The following is a 20,530-nucleotide window of genomic DNA, read 5'->3' as shown; positions in this document are numbered from 1 at the left end:
GATTAACAGCGTGATGTGTCGAATCCAGTATCAAGGGACATTTGTGGGTGCATATCACTCCATTCGCATTCATTCTCAGTCACTCAAGACTCTTTTCTACTTGGACGATGAATCAGCTGTGCAACCCTTTCCACGAAGGACGCTGGACACCAGCGCTGTCATCGCCCTTTTCCTAGCGGCGGTTGTCCAAACGACCCTACGACGTCAGAGATTGGATGGGCGGAAAGGGATGATGGGAATCTTACTCCTTTGCGCTGCTGTCCGTGGCAAGCCGTCATGTGATCCAGACAGGTTCGAGCCGTCGCAGAGCCATTTCATCAACGTCGCATCCCTAGGCACTTCCTCGATTCCTGCATGCACCAGTACCTTGGGTCTGCATATCGCTCTTAGAGGAGCTTTCCTTCCCCCCTCGATCCTCTCGACAAATAGCCCAGGGGCCAGGTCAAACAGATAAGTGACGTTGCGTCGGGCGGAGGAATTCGGCCCAGTACCGCCAAGGTCGAGGATGAGGCCATCGCTGAGGTGAGTGCACTCGTACACCTCAAGCCGTGTGCTTGCGTTCCGGGCTGGCCATTTAAGAGAGTAAATATTGGACGCAAGGTCGAGCGCATGTGCCAAGTCGGCTGCTGGTTCTACAATCGTCCTGCGCAGCGAGCTGCGAAGCTCCGCAGGAGACATCTTGGGAACCAGGATGGACATCTTTGAGGCGAGCTCCTCGGAGACGAGGCTGATGAAAGCCGACCTTCGAGATTTGAAGAGCGACTCTTTCGTCAACGCCGTGAGGGTCTCGCTTCTCCATTCGCGGCAGTGAGCAGCATCTACTCGGTCAGCCCCCCTTTCCGGTCATGATAGGTTCCTCTCGCTCACCCCTCGGCAGCTTCGACATGGCCGCTTCAACCTCGTCAATCCACGTCACCGTAGCGTCGTCGACAGTGTCGTCCAGCGGACAGTAGAATGATTTGGCAAAGAGTTCTATCCAGAGGTAATACATGATGATGGCGATGACATGGTGCTCGTCTGACATGTCCACGGAAATGCAGCGTTTTGCCGGCTCTCTGATGAGAGGCGCGAGTCTCGCTGCCGAGCCGCTCGGTACTTGTCGCAAGCGTCCGGTTTCCATATCGTCCAGAATGGGACCCAGACGGTTCCCAACCCACCGCTGCACATTTCCGCAGAGCATCTTGTACGCCTGCTGGGCTTCAGACTCCGTCATGTCTTTCCGCTTCGGCTGTAGACGGAAAATCTGGTCTTTGGCTTGTTGTAATTGTTTCGACTTGGCCTTGGACTGGCTTCGAGACTCGATGAGCTGGCATTGCGCATCAGAAAGCTCTTTCTTGAGCGTCTCGAGTTTCTTCAGTAACTTCTTGTTTTCCGCCTCCTGCGTTTCGAGTTCTTCCTGCCGTACGTCCAGTACATGCTCGGTGAATCGTCTCAGCAGGACTTCATTAGCTAGCTGTGTTTCCAGAATCGAGTGGATAGATTTAGGCGTCTCCAGGCTTGTTTCCCTTTTCCCCATTGGTTTCCTTGAGACCTCGCTGTGTGTTCCTGTATTTGTGCTGTTAAACCCAGACTCCATGGTGTCAACCGCATCTGTTTCGAGCGGCTCGACTCTTGTCTTCGTAGATGGAACCAAATGATCATGGCGGATCCTTCGGTAGTCAAACAGACCGTTGGGGCGACATTGCAGCTGCTTCCAAAGCTGAAAAAGCATGCGGCCGAGGCTGTTGGGCTGCCAAGGCGTGCCTTGAATGCCTGATGCCCATCTAACGTTACTTCGCCGAGTCGGAGAGAGCATCAGGCGGTTGAGTCAGGACAGCCACTACCTTACCATCGGCCGCCACCGCTGCATCCATGCTGGGAGTGATTGATGCTGCGATAGGGTGGACATTGGCCGCCTGCATGATGCAGCATGGACAGCTGCAACATGCAGCACCACCCAGGGTCTTGATACGCGAACAACCCTGTCAAGTTCCACACCATCCAATCTCAGCAGAGGCTGCGGCACATAGGTGGCCAGTTGCCGACATAAGCAAACGCAATCTAGAGCTCGCTGAGGATCCTCATTGTTGGGTACCAACGTCCGATGTTCCTGGATCCACACAGCACAGTTGATGGCCAAGAGATTGCGTATGACCTGACGGAGCCAGACTATCAATCCAGAATCTCATGATCGCTCGCTACAGACATCGCGCATGTCTTCAACCAGCTCATTAGCATGAGAGACAGGAGAATTATCGTCTCGGTTGACTTTGGGACAACCTATTCAGGCGTCGCGTGGGCAGAGACGAGCCGTGTAAGCTGCTCAGGCTTCAAGGCTTCTTTGACTAACTTGCGCAGCCAGATGTCCAGCACGTAATATCAAATTGGCCATCGGCCAATTCGTTCCAGAGCAGCCTCAAGGTCCCGACAGAGCTTCGCAGGGTCGCTTCCGGCTGGCAATGGGGTTTTCAAGTCCCCGAGTCGGCCAGACGTTATCGATTCTTCAAACTGTTAGCTAGCTCATCCTTTATCCAACCACCCGCCGATGGAAACAAGAAGTAACACTAATTGACTAGGAAGCTAGAGGAACCTGAAAGGGAATGCAAAGATGGCGAGTCGGCGCAAGAGCTGACCAAGATATACCTCTCATGCCTCTATAGGCATTTCATTAGCGTCTTGGAAAAGAGTCTGTCGCCCGAGGTGGTATATTCCACTCCTATGGACTTTGTCGTGACGGTGCCGGCTATTTGGTCCAACGCAGCGAAGCAGGCTACTGAGCGTGCTGCCGCCATGGCCGGCTTCTGCGGGAACCAGAGGATACAGCTAATCACAGAGCCTGTGAGACGGTCCCGCTGGGCGGCCACCGGACGGACTGCGCTTACATTTCTCAGGAAGCCGCGGCACTGTACACCATCAATAGCCTAAGCCCCTCCGCCCTTCGGCTTGGTTGGAAGTTTGTTGTATGCGACGCCGGCGGCGGAACAGTCGACCTCATCTCGTATGAAGTGACCCGTCTGGACAGGCTCGAGGTCAAAGAGGTGACCGGTGGCACCGGCGGCAAGTGCGGTTCATCGATGCTCAACAAGAGGTTCCGTCGGTACTTGAAGCAGATTCACGGTGACAAGTTCTGGACGGACGAGAGGCTCGTCCTGGCGCTCAACGAATTTGAATCGGTACGTCGGCTGAGTCGTGGTCTCTTGTCTGATCCTGACCTGGTAGCACAGTTCAAGAAGGACTTTTCACCCAAAGGAGAGCCATTGATCATTCGTGTCGATGAGAGTCTTCGTCTAAGGCGTAATCGGTTTACGGTTCCGCCTGAAGACATGATGACGCGCATCTTTGATCCTATCATGAAAGACGTCATTGGCCTTATCAGCGAGCAAATAGCGATGGCAGGAAATGATGTAGCTGCCGTGGTCCTCGTCGGCGGCTTCGGGCAAAGTCGCCATCTCAAGTGCCAGGTCCGAGATGCCATCGGCGCCGGTATCAAGGTGCTGCAGCCTGACAACGGGTGGATCGCTGTCGTCAAAGGCGCAGTGATCCATGGCCTCAACCAATACCAGCCAGGAGCGGCGCAAGTGGAAATCGCATCGCGAGTGGCGAGGAAATCGTACGGCACTTGCCTTCTGGCAAAGTATGACATGATGAGACATGATCCGAGGGAAGCGTAAGCCAATACTTAGAATCGACCATCATGATTGTGGCTGACTCGGGCCTCAGCTTCTGGTCGGCCAAGGAAGAGGAGATGGTCGTGGCAGAGATGTGCTGGTTCATCGAGAAGGTGAGCTCCCCCCAGATTATCGCTGACAAAGAAAACCAACACGCCAAGCAAGGGTCAATCGTATCCAGAGGATAGACCGTCGTCCATCGAGTATCAATGCGATATCCCCGTCAACGGTGGACAGTCGCCGCAAACCGAGATTGAAATATTTGCCCACCACGACGAGGGGAAGCCGCCGGTGCATGTCAACTCGAGGACATACTGCGTCGCCACCCTGCGTCTCGATCTAGACATGATCCCAACGGCCGCGAAGGAGGAGGCGGGGATGAGACTGATGGGCTGGCATCGATACTATTGTCTCAGTGGCGTCATCGAGGCCTGCTACGGGTCAGCCATGATAACATATACGGCCAAGCTCGGAGGTGAGTTGCAGGTGGCAATATTGCCGGTTATGTCGCGGTCTGACCATGACAGGGATGACGCATGATGCCATCACCGTACAATATGAAGACTGAAAGCAAGCGGACATTGGGTGCGCATGGAGAATGGATCAGAGGAGGCATAGAACTGGAGACCTTGGGGGCTACACTGTGCCAAGGTGGTAGATCAATGTGCATGAATAAACGAAATATAATGCGGCAGTCGGACATGTCTCATTTGGAGCAGGCAGCGATTGCGCTTCATCCGAGATAAGCTGGGACGAGGTGAAAGAAGTCTAATCAAAATGGAAACTGGATGGAACGAGACCAAGCAGTAAGGATGATGGTTCGAATAGTACTAGCTCTGCGGTATTGAGTATTACTGTCGGTGGTGCTTTGGACTTGAGTTGGTCACGTGATATCGTGATGCCCCTCATTGTCGTCGCGTCACCCCAGTAATACTGCCACTGTCATCCACATCGAATGCCTCGGGCAGTCGACGGAGTCAAATGGATCATGGCTGAGGATGTTGGTGGCAACGGAAAAGCAGCTCCTGAGATCGCTGGCTTCGCAACTGGCCCGCCTCCTTCGACTCTTGCTGCACAACTTGTCGAAAACATCTCAACATCCAGCAAATCGACACGGTCCGACGACAGTAGCGAGCTGAAAGGCCTCTTCGCCCTCATCCAGCGCGTCAAGGACGATCCTGAGCTTCTCAAATCAACCAGTGACCGGGTAGAACATAACCATATGCTTGTATATGTCTATTGCCGCGTTGCTTTGGAAGGAATCAAGCTCGATAAACCATTCGTTGACCGATCGCACGTCCGCTCGGAGCTTTTGAAAGCAATCAATTTTCTGCGCTTCACCATCAAAGAAACACCATCTGTCCTCGTTTTTGTCAACAATGGCCAAGAGCTCTTGTATCGAGGACGGGAGGCCTTGTGGATCTGGCTGCTACCCCAGCTCCTTCGCTTACTCGGACATGCCGATTGCGTGGAATTGGAAGGGTCCATCGAGGGATTCCTGCAGTATATCTTGCTCGTCGTCTCTCGAATAGGCGCATTATGGGGATTGACCACATCGCTGGGCGTATACTTGCGATCATGTTTGACAGGCAAGCGTGCCATTTCGTTGCCTCCACTCGTCGCTGACAACTATAGGCACTCTGGACTGCCTCCAAGACCCCTCTTTGCCCACCTCGAATGCGAAAATCTCTATCAGCCTTCAGCTACCGCCTCCATTTGCGCTTGAACAGATTCTTGGAAAATCTGGCTGCTATGACGCCCGAATGTCGTACACCATCGGCTCCGCAGCCCAAGCCCTCCGACAGGCCGCGAGCTTGGCGAAAGTGCTGGCATACCCAATTACATCTCAGGACCCTTCCTTCTCCTGCATCTCATCGTTTCTTCAGAATGGACCCTGGCTCATGGATACTTGGCTTGACCTCAGGCACGTCCAAAAGAGATGGGATACCAGCATGCACAGCTCCCCCATTCCTCTCATTGAGACAGCCCTCGAGGTCGTCAAATGCTCGCCTGCCGACGAGGACTGTTCGTCTACACGGAACAAAGCAAACGCGCTTCTAGTTTTGTTATGCAGCGAGATGGTCTCATCTCCGGTTGAATTGATCCGGCTGGACCCATCTGGCGAAGAGGCGAGGCTCACATGCTGCAAAGCCCTGGTCGCAATATCCGTGGCCTCCATTCAGTCGTATGCGATCGGGAGGCTGGCCGCCCCGAAACTCATCCAAGAGCTTACATTGCTTTCCTCTCAATACTCGGCGATTGGAGAAGACACCGATATTTGGGTATGTGAAAGAAGACATTTATTCGTTGAATGCGCCACTGCTGACATTCAGCAGAAATGTGCCAAGCTGCTTCGACAAGTGATAAATTTTCAGCGCCACCAGCCTCTAGATGACTTCCTCCATCCCTCCACGTTTCATTCCAGGGAAGTGCGCGAGTACGTCGAAGGATGGAACCTTATCCGAGAAACACCTGCTCAAATCAGACATGACACCACCAAGAGGAGAAAGATTTCGGCCCAGGATAACGACTGGCATTCTTTAATCATACAGGCGATCTATGAAACGCTGCAGATAGACCTTCCTAATGATGACGATGATGTCGTAGTGTTTGAGCAGTTATTCTTGTGAGCAGCAGCCACATCTGACGGTTTCACTCCAACTAACGATTCGCAGGAAAGGATTCGCGACAGCTACCGAAGCTAACCAGTGCCTTGCTGTCGATCTGCTCTCAAGAATTTGCTGCTTAGCAGATGGCCTTGACCAAACTTGGGAGCTGCCTGCCTTGTCCCCCGATATAAGATGTGTCATCTGCGAGGGGGGTGGCACAGCCGCTCGCTCACCATCCTCTCATACCTCAAAGAGTGAGGCTCGATTGATTATCGGCAAATTGATTCAGTCACCTGTATTCAAAGAGTCGAGACGTCCGCGGGTGGCAACCATGATATGCCTCAGAAGATTTGTGCTCCATTGCGAAGATGCCGGCTTCCTCAATATTGAGTATTCAATCACCGGTAACTGGTGTCTGCAGTCTCTAAATAGCTCCGTGCGTGAGCTTAGGGTGGCTGCTGGTAGGACGTTAGCCACATTCATTCCGAAGAAGTCGACAAGTACGGTGGACGAGGACCTTCTCTGCCGCAATCGCGTCTACTCTATCGCAGCTCTCAAAACGATGTCCGAGAATGACCAGCCTCATTTGGTTGAAACGCGCATCATGGCGTGGGGCCAACTGGGCAAGATCGTTACTGATGATGAGCTTAACCTAATTTTGATCAAGCTCCTCGAGTATCTGGGCAGCAGCAATAGCATTGTCTCTGCGTTTGCTTTCAACGAGCTTTTGAACCTTGCAGAGTCTCGGTCAACAACCCCGCGGCGAATGTTCGAACCATTCTGGAAGAGCCTAGCTTACATGGCCACCAAAGACATGATCCAGCGTCCTCAGCGCAGCCGAGCCATTGCAGAGCTGCTACAAATCTCCGTCAACGAGCTTTTGTTGCTCATACAGACACATGCGCTACCATGGCTCGTATTGGATAAACGAAAGGACGTCATCCAAAAGATTGCCGAAGCCCGCCAGGAGACGGAGCTATGGCAACCACTCTTGGACGGCACCAACCTCGCTGCAACGTTGGCTCTTTTGCTAGTGCATGACCCAGACAACATGGAAGAATTCGTCAAGTCTCGACTGAATGAAATATCTGCCCATTTTCATCCGCTTTCACTTCTCGACCTCTTCCAGTCAGAACCGGTCTTGATTGCCATGGAACTGTTGAAGTCTGCAGCCTCCGGCGATGCCACTCGGCAGCAAGTGGTAGGGCGTTCCCTTACTCGGTTTTCTCTGCCACCACTCTGCTGACATTCACAGGCCCATAGAGCACTGCGCTTGCTGGCAACTACCATCATGAGCGCTAGCAATGAAACCAGGAACAAGAAGAGCGATGTTGTGGGACGCTTTCTGCAGTCGCATATTCTTGGGCTCATGGCGCGGTTGACTGATGTCATCAACGACTCGGTATCGACGCAACCTCCAATTCTAGAACAACGAAGCTGTATCAGAACTTTGGAAGAAATGATCAAGGTCTGCAAGTCGTACACGAGGATCGCCAGACCACAGGTATGTCCAATCCTTCTCTGGAGTGTTTCTTGACTGACAGTACTAGATGTCGGCATGTTTGTTGTCTGCGATTTCTCAGGATGCCCTGCGCGAAGTAAGCTTGTCGTGCTGGGCGGCCATGATCACGCATCTCGATGAAGAGGATGTTGAAGCGCTCATTGAGACAACCTTCTTCATCATCAACCGTTACTGGACAACGTTCAACAAGACGACCGCCAAGGCTGCGCACGAGATGCTCAAATATCTCTTGGACAAGCACGAGCGAGTTATAATGGAATACATCTGCAAGCTCCCCCCCCTGTCGCACATTGCTGAACTGAGCGATGTCGAGTCGACATTGCTCTCTTGGCGGTCGGTTCTCACCACAGGTGAGGCGTTGAATGTGTTTGCCTCGCGGGTCGCGCACGACAACTCAGGCGTTGCTCATCAGGCTCTAACGGAGCTTGTCCCCTACTTGAGAGACAACCAGAGCTCTCTACATACCTCGGCGGTGAGCCAGCGACCAAACAGTGCAATTACCATCGTTCTGAGAGCGCTTCTCGACTGCGCGTGCAAATACAACGGCATCCAGATGGATATTTCACGACTCTGCGTTGAATGCATCGGGCTTATCGGCTGCCTAGACTCTAATCAAATGGAATCCGTGAGGGAGCAACGATCTATTGCCGTTCTGGAAAATTTTGAGGTCTTTCCAGAGACGACAGATTTTGTACTGTTTCTGTTGGAAGAAGTGCTGGTTCCGTCGTTCTTGTCTGCAACGGACACGAAGCTTCAAGGATTTCTTTCATATGCTATGCAGGAACTACTCGATCGGTGTGACGTCAGGGCCGCCTGTGCGCAGCATACAGTTGGGAACCTTGACGGAGATACGGTCTATCGGAAGTGGATCGGCCTGCCCGAAAACATTCGCGAAGTTTTGGCACCATTTCTGAGTTCGCGATATATGGTAGCGCCAATGGCCCCTGTCACCGTGGAATACCCTATCTTTCAGCCGAAAAGACCTTACGGAAACTGGCTCAGGGTCTTCGTCATGGATCTTCTCCGCAAAGGGCAGAACGCGCTCGCCCAGCTCATCTTTGAGCCTCTCGCTCGTGTAATTCGCGTTAAGGACCTGTCCACGGCAGAGTTCCTACTTCCCTACCTGGTGCTACACATACTTCTGGGGAGCCACAGCACCCAAGATGAAAAGGATCAAGTGGTGGGCGAGTTGATGTGCGTCTTGGAGCACCGTGTAGCGGAAGACGCGACATACACTGAACAGGAGGAAATGAAGCGCTTTTGCCATGCAAGTATAACGAATCGTTGATACGGAGGCAAATATATGGACTGACCAATTTAGGCCGTCTTTCGTGTTCTCGATTACGCAATGAGATGGGTGCAAGCTAAGCGGACGTCTAAATCCACAGCAATTGGCAAGGAAAGTGTCGCGAGCATCCAGAAAGTCCTGGACGGTATTCCAGCCGAGTTAATCTCGCAACGAGCAACGGATTGCAACGAATACGCAAGAGCACTGTTTCACCTGGAACGGCACATCCAAAAAATGGAACAGCAGAAGAGAGAGCCTGGGGATCGGAATCGATCTCTGGAACGCTTACAAGACATATACGCCAACATCGACGAGCCAGACGGTCTGGAGGGAATCTCGACCCATCTCCACGCACTAGACATTCACCAACAGATTCTAAGCCACAAAAAAGCAGGTCGATGGACAGCGGCACAGACATGGTACGAGATGCAGCTTGCAGAACAGCCGGACAGCGTCGACGTTCAGGTGGACCTTCTCAACTGCCTGAAGCAGGCAGGGCAACATGGTTGGTACACACCGAAATATAGCAACACAAGAACACTGCTGACCCGACTAGATGTGCTGTTGAATCACGTGGAAGGGATGCGGACAGACCTTTTCGGCGACAACAAGATCATGCCATTTGCAGTCGAAGCTGCTTGGGTTACGGGTCGATGGGAAAGCCTCACCAAATTTACCAGTCGATTTCACGGCAGCGCTGTCCAAGACTTCAACATCGCCGTGGGAGCGCTGTTCGGGTCGCTGCACAAGCAATGCACCCCTGAATCATTCGACAGGGCTGTTCGCGGCATGCGAGAGAAGATTGCGCTCGAAATGACCAGCTCGGCCACGGCTTCCCTGCAGGCGGCACACGAGCTCCTTTTGAAGTGCCATGTTCTTGCTGATGTCGAGGCCATTGTCGGATCCAGCGGGGAAGAGGATGAGCGAAAGAGGACGATGAAACTGCTGGACGGTCGCCTCGAGGTCATCGGGGCCTACTTTGTCGACAAGCAGTATCTCTTGGGCATCAGGAGGGCTGCCATGGAGCTGACAAGGTATGTTCTCGCGGTTCCAGTCCGCCGTCCTTGCTAATTCACCAGGCCCAAATTTGGTGATTTCGACATCTCATCCCTCTGGCTTGCCAGCGCTCGCCTCGCACGAAAATCAAACTCCATGCATCAATCCTTCAATGCGGTACTTCACGCCTCTCAACTCGGAGACGACGCAGCAACGATTGAGAATGCGAAGCTCTTGTGGCGTGACAAGCATCATAGGAAAGCGATCCAGATGCTCCAGGGCGCAATAGAACGGAACAAGCTCATGACGCAGACGGGGACATCCGCGAGCACGGTGGATACCAGCTCTGGAAAGCAGAACAGCCAACAGAAGCTTGTGACTGCCAGGGCCCAACTCCTCCTCGCGAAATGGCTCGACGCCTCGGGGCAGTCGCATGCCGGAGCGCTTCGAGAAAGGTACCAGCAGCCTCCCAAGACGTTTTCGACGTGGGAAAAGGGCCACTACTACCTCGGGCGGCATTACAAGAAGGTCTTGGAGTCGGAGCAACCGCTGAAGGCGGACGATCAAAGCGACAACTACGTGACGGGCGAAATTGCGAGACTAGTCATCGAGAACTACGTCAGGTCTTTGAACTCGGGGACCAAGTACATCTTTCAAACCCTTCCGCGGATTCTGACCCTGTGGTTGGATCTCGGCGCTCAGGTGGACAAACCGCCCGAAGGCAAAGTGTCACTCTCGAAGGAGTTGCACAAGCGAAGGGTCGAGCAGCTGAATCTGCTCCACGCGTTTCTCGACAAGTACATCCACCGACTGCCGGCCTACATATTCTACACGGCCTTGCCGCAGATTGTGGCGCGCATCGCCCATCCAAACCCGAAGGTTTTTGAGCGGTTGACGCACATCATCGTCAAGGTGGTGGAGGCGCATCCTCGGCAAGCGCTTTGGAGTCTCATCGGAACCATCACGACGAAGCAGGTGTCCGAGCGGAAGGCTCGCGGCAAGCAGATCGTGCAAACTCTGCAGAGCATTTCGAGAAAGGTGGACGGGACGGCGCACGATCTCAAGTACCTCATCAGGGCGGGCGAGAAGCTCGCGGATCAGCTCCTCCTCGCTTGCCACCACGGCGATTTCCACGGCAACAAGTCGGTGACTGCCAGCCTTTCGCGCGATCTCCGATTCCAGCACAAGTGCACGCCCTGTCCACTGGTTGTGCCGGTGGAGGGTTCGCTCACGGCGACGCTCCCCGCCGTGTCGGAACATGTGAAGAAGCACAAGGCCTTTTCGCGGGACGTCGTCACGATTCAGTGCTTCTTGGACGAAGTTCTCGTCCTCAGCTCTCTCGCGAAGCCTAGACGCCTCACGGCGCGAGGATCGGACGGCAAGAGCTACATGCTTTTGATCAAGCCCAAGGACGACCTTCGGACGGACCAGCGACTGATGGAGTTCAACGGCATCATCAACCGGTCGCTCAAGCGAGATGCGGATTCGAGCCGGAGGCAGCTGTACATCCGAACGTACGCCGTCGTGCCGCTCAACGAGGAGTGCGGCATCATCGAGTGGGTGCCCGGGATCAGGACGATGCGAGAGATCCTCCTGAACATATACAACTCGCAGAAGATATACCCCGACTACCAGATGCTGAAGCAGCTGATGGACGAGGCGTCGCTGTCGGACAGCAAGAGCAGGATATTTTCCGACGACGTCCTGGGCCGGTTCCCGCCGGTACTCCCCATGTGGTTCATTCAGCAGTTTCCGAATCCATCCGCCTGGTTCGCCGCACGGCTGCGATACACGCGCTCGTGCGCCGTCATGTCGATGGTGGGCACGATCCTCGGCCTCGGCGACCGGCACGGCGAAAACGTCAACCTCGAGGAGGGCAACGGCGGCATCTTCCACGTCGACTTCAACTGCCTCTTCGACAAGGGGCTGACGTTCCTCAAGCCCGAGCGAGTGCCGTTCCGGCTCACACACAACATGGTGGCGGCGATGGGCATCTACGGTTACGAGGGACCATTCCGAAAGTCGTCGGAGCTGACGCTGAGCATCCTCCGGCAGCAAGAGGAGACGCTCATGACGATCCTGGAGGCCTTTATCTACGACCCGACACTCGACCTGCAGAAGGAGAAGCGGACGTCGAGGAAGGGCGACTCGGCGGTCCGGCTGCAGCCGCAGAGCGTGGTGGACAGCATCAAGAGAAAGGTGCGGGGACTGCTGCCGAACGAGAGCATTCCGCTGAGCGTCGAGGGACAGGTGGCCGAGCTGATTGAGCAAGCGGTCGATGCCCGGAACTTGACTGCCATGTACATTGGTTGGTGTCCGTTTCTGTAGGGGTGCTTGAGGAGGGATGCAATGTGATGGGATGCCATACACACGCACGTGCGTGTGCGAATACGTTTACCTGCGCAGGTGGAAGCGCACAATAATAAGTACCTGGGCGGAGTCGGTCTGGGGTGTGTTTGAGGGGATCACGTCGTTTAGACAGGCATACGCTCAGTGTAGCGGCGGCATGGATCAGCCGTATGCTTGGAATGGGTGAGGAGAAATGGACGATAAATTCAGGACGATAATTGTGGAAGGCAAGGGTAGACGCAGACGTCTGCCACGACTCACTCACAATCATCTGCCGTCCCATCATGTCACACGAGATGGCAGCCTGTTGGGACAAGTGGATTGATGAAGTAAAGCAGCGGACACGCGACAGGCTGGTTAATGCTATCAGTGACTCGGGGCGGGGAGTCGGTGGGACAAGTACTTAACATGCACGAGTACGAGAACCTGTTTTGTGCATACAATTACACACACGAAGAAAGTACAGTATACTTACAGTATGCTACTGTAAGTACAGCACAGTACAGTGAAGTACAGTGCAGTACAGTGAAGTACAGTGCAGTACAGTGCAGTACGGAGTACGGAGTACTCGGTGCTTACATGTCTGAAGGAGAGCACTGTACTTGTACAGAGTAGTGAAAGTCCCACTACTTGTGCCTCCCCGCGCTCAGGCTGCTAGTTGTTGCTGCCTGGTATTGTGCAGTGTAATTCATTGCATGTACTCCGTACTCCGTATTACTCCGTACTGTGCATGGATTGTAGTAATAATAGCAGGTTTGGGTTCCTACCGCTCGTCAGGTTGTTCCTCCGCCCGCCGTCCCTTCCTCTTGCATCTCTCCCAGTTCCCTTTGCCTTTTACTGCAATTGTATTATTCACATTTGGCAAAGCTGTCTATTTTGCCTGCACAGGCGCGTGTTTCAGGCGACAGAGGACCGGTACATCGTGTCGAGACAACGTCGATCTGGAATTCTCATCTTCCGCTTGACGCGAAAGCAGCGACGCTACCGCGCCTGGATCAGCAGCTCCGATAGCAAGCACGAGCCGCACTCCTGCTGGCGCTGCAGCCGTGATCAGAGATCACCAGCCATCTCACATCAGCGTCGCAACAAGAGACTGCGACCATGCCTCAGTATCGAATCGGTATGTTGCTTAGCTGGTACTCGAAAGCCCAGTCCGAGCTCGGTCCGGTGGCCGTTCGGCGTCCACCACGTCGTGCTGACGGTCCCGCCCAGAGTCTTCACCCAACAACCGGGCCGGTTGCAAGGATTCCGTCTGCAAGGCCGACGGGGTCAAGATCATGAAGGGAGAGATTCGCTTCGGCACCTGGGTTGAGATTAATGAGCATGGCAGCTGGAGCTGGAAGCACTGGTGAGCGAGCGACCAGCCATGGACAGCAGGGACCGTCAGCGTCTGATATTTTGTGCCAGGGGTTGCGTTTCGGGCGCCCAGGTGCTGAATCTGCGGGAGCTTTGCGACAAGGACGATGGGACGTACGACTTTGACATGATAGACGGCTTCGACGAGCTTGTGTGAGTTCTTTCCCTCGTCCGGTACTGGCGGGTCTAACGCGACGCAGAGACGGCAAGATGCAGGAAAAGATTCGTCGCTGCGTGACGCAGGGTCATATCGACGCCGAGGATTTCAAAGGCGTATGTTGCCCGCCAAGCGGCGCCGCGTGACGTTGTCGGCGATGGTGGCCTCTAACAAACGCCCAGGATCCCGAGAAAAACAAACTCGGAGAAAAGGGGATTCACCTGACGAAAGCGCAAAAGGCTGCGAAAGAGAAGGCTGCTGCCGCCGCCGCCGCTTCTGAAGTTAGTCTTGCTGCGCTGCCTCTCTTGATCAAGACTCCTGACCCACTTACTCTGCATCTTTTAGTCGGAAGACGAGGCTCTCAAGAAAAAGACTGGCAAGCGAGGACGCAAGAACGTGGCGGATGACGAAGAAGATGCAGTGCCTAAGAAGGCAAAGACGTCCAAAGCGGCCAAGGCCAAGAAGGCGGCAGATGACCAAGAAGATGCGGTGGCCAAGAAGGCAAAGACGTCCAAATCGACCAAGGCCAAGAAGGCGGCGCCCGCCAGGAAGGCTGCCCCCGCGGACTGCACCGAGGACGAGACCGAGGATGGGGTCAAGGAGGAGGAGGAAGCGGCGGCGAAGAAGTCTCGCAAACCTGCTGCCAAGGTCACGGAGCAGACCAGGGTCAAAGCAGCGACCAAAGGTACCACTGGTGGCAAAGGACAGAAGTCGTCAAGGGTAGGTGTCACATCCTCTGCGTATGAAAATGAGCACGTTGAGTCGGAACCGGAAGCTGGCCCTAAAGGCAAACCGAAGCGTGGTGCCCGGTCCAAGGAAGCAGCCAAATCGGAAAAAGCAGATGTGCAGGAGCTGCCAGCCATGCGGCGTCGTGGCCGTCCTCGCAAGGCCTGAGCTAGGTCATCAGCCATCAACATCACCACTATCCGTACGGTTTTGCCAAATGGTGGATCGGATGCAGGCTGATGAATGAGGCGGCATGTATTATTACCTAGATATCTCTGCCCGTCGTCTATGGTTCCTTTGGGGGCCGCGGGGATGGGGTTGTATGGTGGGGGGGGGCAAGCGGACGGCCGAATATTATGACGATACATACGGCAGCATGTAAAGCGAGCCTTTGGCAGCTCATATTCTGCTTGGCCTCGGCATCAACGTCGTATCTACCCTGCTGAGATGGCAGATCAAATGTGCGATGCGAGCCTTCTTTCTTTTTTCTGAATGATACCAGTGCCGTCGATGCGATCTGTGAGGGAACAGCGGTTGCTACCTGCGAATGCTGTCTGTCTCTCAACGCCCCTCGCACTGTAGGTGCGACGTGATCCGCGTTCCAACGTCCCGAGTGGATTGGGGTTAACACCCAAGCAAACAAGAAATAAACGCGGCAGAGTAATCAATTTGCGATAAGTCGGGATCAGAACCATGCAGTCGTATAGCGTTCTGCAAAGTCCATCCTGAACAGGGGCAGGTACAATGTGAGGAGGGTGGTGGTGGGAGTACAAGCACTTACTTAGTATTACACTGAGCATTTGCACCTACAGTGGGGTGGCAGAAATGTCGATTCAATTTGTAGGAGTAGCGCTACCAAAACTGAATCGTCTTTTTGTCAAGTGACTGTACTGCTACGCTGAACGAGTTTGGTTGTTTCAGAGGCGAACGCGCTCTATTTCAGTGGGCTGGGTATGTACTTGCGGTGAGTGCCCCTCACTAAAAAGCAGTGCCTGCAGGTCCAGGCACGCCAATACTTGTCGTGTCCAATTACTCATAGACGTCATGGAGGGCACCAGCTCCCCCACAACCACCCACCAGCCAAGCCAGCGGTACAAGTACTGTAGCTGCCAGCCTGCGAGCTCAAGCTTCGGCTTCATCGATATCCGATTTCACGAGGGCTCTAGAGTCCAAGCCCACCACCACATCCTCCTCTCGCATCTGTATCCGCAAGCCTCAAGACATAGCTCGCTTCTCCTGACGACCCCTGCCATCTGACCATGTCGGCCACAAGCCCAGACCCCAGGCAGGGCGCGCCCGCCTTCATCCCCCTCGAGGCCAACCCGCAGCTCATGACGAGCCTCATCCACAAACTCGGTGTCTCGTCCGCGCTCGGCGTGCACGACGTCTACTCCCTCACCGACCCGGACATGTTGGCCTTTGTCCCGCGGCCTGCTCTTGCGCTGCTGCTCGTCTTCCCCGTCAGCGCCGAATACGAAAGCCAGCGTATGGCCGAGGATAGCCTGATGGAGGAGTACGCGGGCAAGGGTGACGGAGAGCCGGTGGTGTGGTGGAAGCAGACGATTAAGAACGCCTGCGGCATGATGGGGTTGCTGCATGCTGTTTCCAACGGTCCGGCGAGGGACTTTATCGGTAGGCCGGACTCTCCTCCGTGACCGGCACGAGCTTGTCTCGACCCGACCGGCCTTTTCTGATGACTCGTACCTCGGCCCTCTCACGTCGACGTGCTGACTCTTTGCGTTTGCAGAAGAGGGATCAACGCTCGGCAACCTCCTCCAACAGTCCATACCTCTGCCGCCACGCGAGCGCTCGGCTTTGCTCGAAAGGACGGGAGCGCTCGCGACGGCCCACCGGGAGGCCGCCTCGGCGGGCGACACGGCGCCGCCCGCGGCCGAGGACGACATTGACCTGCACTACGTTTGCTTCAGCAGAGGAACCGACGGTGGGCTGTGGGAGCTCGACGGCAGGCGCAAGGGACCCATCCGCCGGGGCGACCTTGACAAGGATGAAGACGTGCTGAGTGCAAAGGGGCTCGCCATGGGTGCGCTCAAGTTCCTCGCGAGAGAAGGCGGTGATTTGCGGTTCAGCGCCGTCGCCTTGGCCGCGTCGATGGACTGAGCCCTTCATCCGGGGCGCCTGTCGAGCGCAAGATCCCCCCTAAACATGTCCTCCAATATACAGGCGACTTTGCAATATGCCGGCGGCAGTGTTGGACGTCACGGCGGGATATATGATAGACATGAGGACGATAAAAATGAAGCGGCTGCCGTCGCAATCATGACCTCGTCCTCGACGTGGCGAGACGGGCGGTTGCCTCCTCGGTCGGCGTGCCTCTGTTGCGAAGCAAGCAAGAGAGGAGCGCGATGGCGCGATGGAAGCCCATGATGTTTTGCGCAGTTTGGAGTACAGGGTGCAAACTTTGCGACGATGACGGCCATGGCAGAGAATGGGTCGAAACAGGTTGACTTTCTATATCCTCACTGCCCACCGAGTAGATGTGCCGAAAGAGGCGGTGGGAGGTGGGAGCCACCACGGGGTGTGCCTCGGACTCCTGCATGTTCTCTGATGGCCCACACTTCGTCGATGAATCCCCTCCATGTACGAGCATACAGAGCGATCGGGTCAGGCAATGATGCATAGACAGTAGAGGGCAGCCGTTTTCTCGGTCCAGACTCCATGCCGCATCCGAGTAGGCTCCGGGCCGCTTGCTCTGTCACACACTTGGACTCGAGCCAGCTTGATGAACAAGCAGAGATGGTCGGGGCTTGTCATTTTACTTTCGTAGATGCCGAGTCGCACGGGTCAACGTCTCGGGTAGGTCTGCGTCCGATATACGGCAGGGTGGGAGCAAATTAGGACGATCCGGACAAGAATATGATCTGCCCATTGTGAGCGGCTACCAAGAGGAAGCGATTCGGGCGATGGCAGCGAAGTTGGACCGTCGAGGTTGTCGCCGTCGCAAGTGCGCGCACATGCGGGCGGCAACTTGCTTGTAACAGATCGGTGGTCACGGACGGGAGAGCGAGGAGCTAAAAGAAGGCAAAGCAAACGAGGGCGAGACATTCATCTCGGTCAACGGGCAAATGTCAGTTCTCAGCCCTGGTCCAAAAGGCGCGACTAGGGTGAGTGCATGTGCCTTGCCAGTGGCCACTCTCAGCAAGATTGATTTACTCCTACGTCATCAAGTGGTACTCTACACAGTAATACTCTGTACTCTGCACAGTACGTGCTCTGTACTCCGTACTGTGCTCTACATTGCATAGGTGGTGCCCTGTGCTCCGTCTCCCCTCCCCTCTATCCCCAGCGACTGCACCAGCCAGCGGTGGCCAGGATTCAACACATCATCGTCAGTACTCGTCGTCGTCGTCGTCGTCGTCGTCGTCGTCGTCGTCGTCATCGCTTCTCATCATCCTTCGTGCTTGCTAGTCCAGATTTCATCCTTGGCCCATCATCCTCGGTGCTCGTCATCGTTGTTCTTCTCGTCACGGCCCTGGGTCGTCGTCGGCAGGCCACCAGCTCCATAGACAAGAAAACAAAACAACAGAGGCGTTCATGGCCGAAACGCACCCTAGGCTGTCAATGCCGAAGCGAGTCGATTGAAATTTCGCATCCATGGCTCCCTCTCGTGGGACTTTTGCCTGTATCGCGTGCCATATCGCGACGGCAGGTCCCTCGCTCTCTCTCTCTCTCTCTCTCTCTCTGTCGCGCTCGACGACGTCTCCTTGCACCATCGCTCGGCCCCTTTGCCACCGACTCCTTACGCCGGCGAGAAATTCGGAAATATTTTCTTCGTGCAGGCTCAACGACCCAATCGGCAGGCGGCAGAATGCACAGTAACTGAGACTTGCATCCCCTTTGCAAAGAGCGCCGAGCTCGTAGGTGACGAGGGGGGGCCCTCCTGCGGCTCCACCAATGTTTGCTTTTTTATAGATCGCCCTACGGCGGATGGGCCGCTTTGACGTCTCCTCGGCACTCGGTTGGTCACGCATATCAACAGACGAGACGGATCGTCCCCAGTGCCGGCCCTACTCCTCTCCCCTTGTTCCTCGTAAGATGAAGAGCCAACAAGAGAGAAAACAAGCCGGCGGGCGGCGGGAGGCTTGCTTTGGGGAGCCCATGTCCGGACTAGGTGCTCGGTTCACACGGACGCCAGGACGGTGAAGGGGTTTTTGAACGACTTGACTGATCGGCACGAGACTTTCTCCATGGACATCATATTCGTCCATTCACGACGCAAGGACTGCACACACTTACCGCGAGGTCGGTGCTAAGTCTAACTCGAGCATTGTAGTACAACAGCATCGGTCCGGGGGGCGAGTGCCGTTCAAAGGGCAAGCGAGAGGCCATGTTCGAAATATAAAAATGCCCTTCGATCCGCCCACGATCAGGCTGTACTTTTTCACCATCCTCATCACACTCGCTTCACCATTCCTTCGATCCCAAGGTCTTCTGCTGCCCACTTGTCGACACTCTCCCTCGAGTCCAAGTCCAAACCGTCAAGATGAAGTTCATCGCTGTTGCCTCCATCCTCTTCGCCGGCGTCCTCGCCATGCCCTCAAGCCAGTGCCGCGACTGCGACTACCCTGCTGATCGCCACTACGACGATCGCCACCACGGCAAGGATTACCTTCCTGGTCGTGGCCGCCACGGACACGATGATGATTATGACAATGACGGCCACCGCGGATACGGTGACCGCTACGGCAGCCGCGATTACTACGGAGACCGTGACCACTACCGCCACGGAGACCGCCACGGAGACCGCGACCACCGCGGCCACGGCGACCGCGACGGCCACCGCGACGGCCACCGTGACGGCCACGGAAACGGAAACGGCGGCCGCCGCTACCGAGCTTGCCCTCGTGGTCTCCTCTACACAAACCCTCAGTGCTGCTCCACCGACGTCGGTGGTATTGCCGGCCTCGACTGCAAGAACCGTACGTTCCCTTCTCATTCTTCTTCCATTCCCTTCTGTCTCGCCAGCTTCAATCTCGAGCAACAGCTAATGGATTTCATCACGTAGCCTCCCGCCGGCCCACGAGTGCGAGCAGCTTTAAGCGAAACTGCGCCGCATCCGGCGCCCAGGCCAAGTGCTGCACCGTCCCGGTTGTAAGTAGATGCTCGCCAAAGTACTCAAATCACCCTACTGATACTCAATCCCTCTTCAGGCCGGCCAGGCTCTTCTCTGCCAGAATGCCATTGGCGTGTAAAAGAGATGATATCGATCAAGCCGCACGCATGTTTGGGTCGGTATCGGGACCTCGCATTAGCGCTGCTGATACTATTCCAAGACCTCATGGCTCTTCCATTTGGGGGGGGTACCATCGGTTTACTTCTGAGGACAATCAGTTTAGAGTAGCACATACGTATGTATCTGTACAATAACTACCTAATGTTTGGTGCACGCGCGTGTCGTTTTGGCCAGTCATGATTTCCGTGATGATGAAACGAATCAACTCTCGTCATGCCGATGTTGCACCATAGTTGGGTCTGATTCACGGAACAAGAGCTAGAACAACGAATGAGACGTGGGCATTATGATTTCTAGCAAGTACAAACTTCTTCTGAGGAACTTTGTTACTCACTCCAGCACGCACGTCGGATGCTGAGCTAACTTGTAGAGGACACGGCTCTGCCGCCACAACCGCGGCGATGAGACAAAATAGCTGAGATACACATGGATATGGCAATGGCCTCGGTCCTCGCTGGCCGGCTGTCCCGATGACGACGTACGAGGATATAAAGAAAGAAAGCGCCGATCGTCGTCGAGCTTAAACTCTGTCCATGAGCCATGAGAGTGCGTCATGGGTGGCGACGCTGGCCAGACGACTGTGACCCAAGCCAAGCCAAAGAATCCGGGATGAGCCTGAAAGTAAAGTA

At 55.0% G+C, this 20,530-nt stretch overlaps 5 protein-coding genes across 5 annotated transcripts; 4 read left to right on the top strand and 1 right to left on the bottom strand.

The window, feature by feature from the left end:
• Window positions 1-204: 204 nt before the first annotated feature.
• On the bottom strand, window positions 205-1,795 carry DCS_04899 (uncharacterized protein; the record flags this gene model as incomplete). Its single annotated transcript, XM_040802205.1, has 2 exons — window positions 205-818; window positions 868-1,795. 2 exons carry the CDS (start codon window positions 1,793-1,795, stop codon window positions 205-207), a joined length of 1,542 nt encoding a protein of 513 aa, XP_040657238.1.
• Window positions 1,796-2,215: 420 nt separating this feature from the next.
• On the top strand, window positions 2,216-12,390 carry DCS_04898 (uncharacterized protein; the record flags this gene model as incomplete). Its single annotated transcript, XM_040802204.1, has 16 exons — window positions 2,216-2,293; window positions 2,338-2,489; window positions 2,556-2,817; window positions 2,871-3,152; window positions 3,204-3,646; window positions 3,700-3,760; window positions 3,813-4,122; window positions 4,616-5,227; window positions 5,283-5,929; window positions 5,984-6,273; window positions 6,323-7,457; window positions 7,512-7,760; window positions 7,807-9,049; window positions 9,167-9,571; window positions 9,623-10,100; window positions 10,146-12,390. The coding sequence occupies 16 exons, from the start codon at window positions 2,216-2,218 to the stop codon at window positions 12,388-12,390; spliced, it is 8,892 nt and encodes a 2,963-aa protein (XP_040657237.1).
• A 1,122-nt stretch (window positions 12,391-13,512) lies between these two features.
• Window positions 13,513-14,818, top strand: DCS_04897 (zinc finger domain-containing protein; the record flags this gene model as incomplete). Its single annotated transcript, XM_040802203.1, has 6 exons — window positions 13,513-13,531; window positions 13,624-13,759; window positions 13,819-13,920; window positions 13,968-14,040; window positions 14,107-14,205; window positions 14,270-14,818. The coding sequence occupies 6 exons, from the start codon at window positions 13,513-13,515 to the stop codon at window positions 14,816-14,818; spliced, it is 978 nt and encodes a 325-aa protein (XP_040657236.1).
• A 1,091-nt stretch (window positions 14,819-15,909) lies between these two features.
• DCS_04896 (putative ubiquitin thiolesterase L3) lies at window positions 15,910-16,768 on the top strand (the record flags this gene model as incomplete). The annotated part of the gene is made up of 2 exons (XM_040802202.1): window positions 15,910-16,282; window positions 16,398-16,768. The coding sequence occupies 2 exons, from the start codon at window positions 15,910-15,912 to the stop codon at window positions 16,766-16,768; spliced, it is 744 nt and encodes a 247-aa protein (XP_040657235.1).
• Window positions 16,769-19,151: 2,383 nt separating this feature from the next.
• Window positions 19,152-19,860, top strand: DCS_04895 (uncharacterized protein; the record flags this gene model as incomplete). Its single annotated transcript, XM_040802201.1, has 3 exons — window positions 19,152-19,587; window positions 19,674-19,759; window positions 19,819-19,860. The coding sequence occupies 3 exons, from the start codon at window positions 19,152-19,154 to the stop codon at window positions 19,858-19,860; spliced, it is 564 nt and encodes a 187-aa protein (XP_040657234.1).
• Window positions 19,861-20,530: the final 670 nt, after the last annotated feature.

Source organism: Drechmeria coniospora, chromosome 02, assembly GCF_001625195.1.
Source record: "Drechmeria coniospora strain ARSEF 6962 chromosome 02, whole genome shotgun sequence".
NCBI lineage: Eukaryota > Fungi > Ascomycota > Sordariomycetes > Hypocreales > Ophiocordycipitaceae > Drechmeria > Drechmeria coniospora.
This window is presented reverse-complemented; position numbering and strand designations above follow the sequence as displayed.